The sequence below is a fragment of the Exophiala oligosperma genome (genome assembly GCF_000835515.1).
Source record: "Exophiala oligosperma strain CBS 72588 unplaced genomic scaffold supercont1.48, whole genome shotgun sequence".
Classification (NCBI taxonomy): Eukaryota; Fungi; Ascomycota; class Eurotiomycetes; order Chaetothyriales; family Herpotrichiellaceae; genus Exophiala; species Exophiala oligosperma.
The window spans coordinates 39,133-42,454 of NW_015622865.1; the positions used below are offsets into that span (position 1 = coordinate 39,133).

Genomic DNA, 3,322 nt, shown 5'->3' on the forward strand with positions numbered 1-3,322 from the left:
AAAAAGCGCTAAAATGATTGGCGGGAAAGCCTTGTGCCCTCCAGTTTCCCAGCGAATGTCATCTAAAAGAACGCGATCAGCTCTCCGAACTCCGGCCGTTCGGCTACGGCTTCGCAATGCCAAAAAAGCCAGCACGTCCCTTCCTTACAAGCATCTTCTTCCCAAAATCTCGACTTCAGCCCCGGTTGTAAACAGTCGTGACCGGGGACAATCCAGCTTTGTGGCGATACGTGAATGCCTTCGTCCCCTATTTTCTCAGCCACAGACAGCTTGCATCATATTCTGTGGCGGTGCGACATATACCCATCCTTCCCCTTCCCCCGGAACAGCCACAATTGCTCCATCCAAGCCGTAGAATGTGCAGGGTCCATACCCAGTCGCAACTCCGATGGAAGAGACACTGACCCCATTGCACGGGCCTTCAGTGTAAGAAGGCAGGAGCAAACATGTAACGTCATTCAAGTCGTGAACCTGTCCATCTGGTTGCAAGAAGAGTCCTAGGAATTGCGTCCCAGCCATGAATTCAATGTTGGTAGCCCAATCTTCGTTTCTCGCTTCCACTCTTTTGTCGATTCCCGTGGTAGGCGTAGGTGATTGAGTATGATCGTGGCAGGAGACGTTCCGGTATGTGCCCTGAAGAGGGAGAGGTCCACAGATGGTCAATTCAACAAGGAAAAAAAGGAAGGAGATGATCTGTAGGAGGAAGCTATAAGTAAACCTCGAAGTGGAATGCATTTTGAGCCAAAGGGGATTATAGTATTCAAATTGAGATGTCAAGAATATCGAGGAATAGAACCGAACTTAGAAGATTGCGAGTATATATAGCTATACATCGATTACTTCGACTTAATTCTCTGAAGGTAAATGCTAGGTACTATGAGCCACTTCTCAAGCTAGGCGGTGCACCTAAGCGCCTCGGAGGTACGTTGCCGCAAGCGCTATCTTTATCGAACAGTGAAAAGGTACAGTGGTTAGCTAGCCAATGAGCGTATTTCATCTTCCGCTTGACCCGGGTACGGTTCTCAAATCCTCACTCAACGCCTAAGTATGGCCACATTATAGAGCAATTATCGCTTAGGTCTTATTGTGGCTACTGGCGGCCTTGTTATCCGCCTCAATCTGGTCCAAGGAGATCGTGCATCCTTATGACCACTTAGTAAGCGATGTCAAGTATTTGTCGCACCACCGTTTCTCAATCCTGTGGGTCAAGTAAGGCACACTTGCACCACCGCCCCCCGCTTCCCGAGGCTTATCGGCCCGCATGGGGTCAATCCACTCTTTCTGTGGTTAACCTATAGATATTGTACTTACAGTTATAGACGACACGGCAATACAATAATCTCGAGTCTGTAACTTCATTATCCTCTTTCGCCATTTACCTACTTCTTAAGAAGAGCTTCGTGGTTGTTTTAGGCTTAAGTCGGTGTGTTTAGGCTTTCCTAAATGTGAGAGGATTCCATGTACGGCGAGGGACATCCGCATCATTTTACTTTCTTAGTTCCGCGGATAGGACCTGCCGTACGTGGTCCGTGTAGACCACAGCCTTCTCGAACTCAAAATGTCCGCCACACCACGTATTCTCATAGTTTCGTATAGCTAGATTTAGATCATAAGCTATTATATCCGCATATGGATACTTCAGAACGCCACCACTTAAGAGAAGATCTAGGAGTGAAATCTTAGTAGAATATACCGCCAATTTTTGTGATCCCTTTGAACCTTGTCGGGGTCTGACAAGCACGCCTATACTAGGTTAGAAATTCTGCGTGGTCATCTTACTGTATGCGCTTCTGTATACTTGCATGTACGGGTATACGTAGTTATCTTGATACTCTACTCCTATAGAGCTAGGTGCTCAATGAAAGCACATTAAGAGACTTATGTTTCAGTGTCATTTCCCGTCGAAGGAAGGCTATTGAAGCTGAGTTGGAGTTGAAGCAGACCTGTTTATTTCAGTGGTAATGGACGTGGCGAATAGGGTATCCTAAACGGTCGACTATACCATCGCCCACAGTTCCATTCCACACCTTATTCTGGACAATGCATACTATATACAAACATTCTTTACTACTAATGCTGTTCTGCTGCTCATAGATCTTGACTAGACGCACTGCTCTATTGTGATGGTGCTTTTGAGGGATCACCATTTCTCGACAGGAGAACCACAAGTCACTGACAATATCGGCTGTGGTGGCGAGGCCACCTGGTACATCGGTAAACCACCTCCAAGCGTGATGGTGTTGTCCTGCCGCTCGATAACGCACCTTTCATCATTGAGAAGGTTAATAGTGTCGAAATTAAGGTGGTCGATTGTGGTTGCTGACAACGTAGGAGATGAAACTAAAGATGAGATCTTGTACGGTGTCCTGTCGTTCCGGACCCAGACAGCGAAAAGCCTGGCCGCACTTCCCAAGACTATCCCAATGTCTACGTCGCGCTCGACGACGTGACTGGGGTAGAGCTGTATGCCTATGCTGACTCCTGCGAAAAAGACCAAGGCCACCGTAGACTTTTGTATTGGACCGAACATAGTTCTGCAATGAATGGTTTGATATGCACTTGAAAAGCATCCTAGAGTCCACTGTATAGATAACAGCAGATATAATATAGTACCCACTCTTAGTCATACACAGGTTTCGTCCAGAGCTACCAACATCTGAGGCCTATGCCCACGAACTTCCTAGGTGCGCAAAAACCCCCCCTAAATGTGGTTGCGGGAAAACCACATAGGCCCATGGCCGCACTTATTAGATGCTATGTCCTATTTTACCAGCTGAACTAGTGTAGTAATTCCAGTGAATTAAAGGGTATGAAGCTCTCCGAGCTGCGAAATTGAAGTCGATAGAAATGCCCAAGTAATTATTTACTAGTCATACATGGCCAGGGATAAATATTAACCTTCTAATCGGAACATTCTATCGATGTGGAACTGTCACTCTTTTCAATTGCGCGAGCCACGAGCCGTTATGACGTGGCATCCGGGCATATCTAGGCAGTATGTCCCTCGCGCTCTAGGTTCATGCCAAGGAGGTGACCTTTCGAGATTGGCAGAAACAATGCGTTCCACAGTGAGGCTGCTAGAGTTGTGGGAGCCTTCGATCCCGACTCTCAGCTTTGATGGCAGGACGCCATACCTCCCTTTATGGGCACACTCGAAGATCAACTGTGTCGAGAATCGCTCAGATTCCGGACCGGGCGGGCCCGACACTCTATACCGCCCAATGATTACAACTGTATCTAACACTCCGGCCAACCAGTTTGTATGCAGTTATACCGGTTGTGTCGACAAGTACACGAGAAAACCAAGAAGCTTCAGGCGCCG

The 3,322-nt window shown here is 47.4% G+C and overlaps 1 protein-coding gene across 1 annotated transcript; it reads right to left on the reverse strand.

Moving 5' to 3' along the window:
• Positions 1 to 255: 255 nt before the first annotated feature.
• On the reverse strand, positions 256 to 633 carry PV06_11655 (uncharacterized protein; the record flags this gene model as incomplete). The annotated part of the gene is made up of 1 exon (XM_016413365.1): positions 256 to 633. A coding segment is annotated over one exon (378 nt), but the record flags the coding sequence as incomplete, so codon positions are not given.
• Between the last annotated feature and the right edge of the window lie 2,689 nt (positions 634 to 3,322).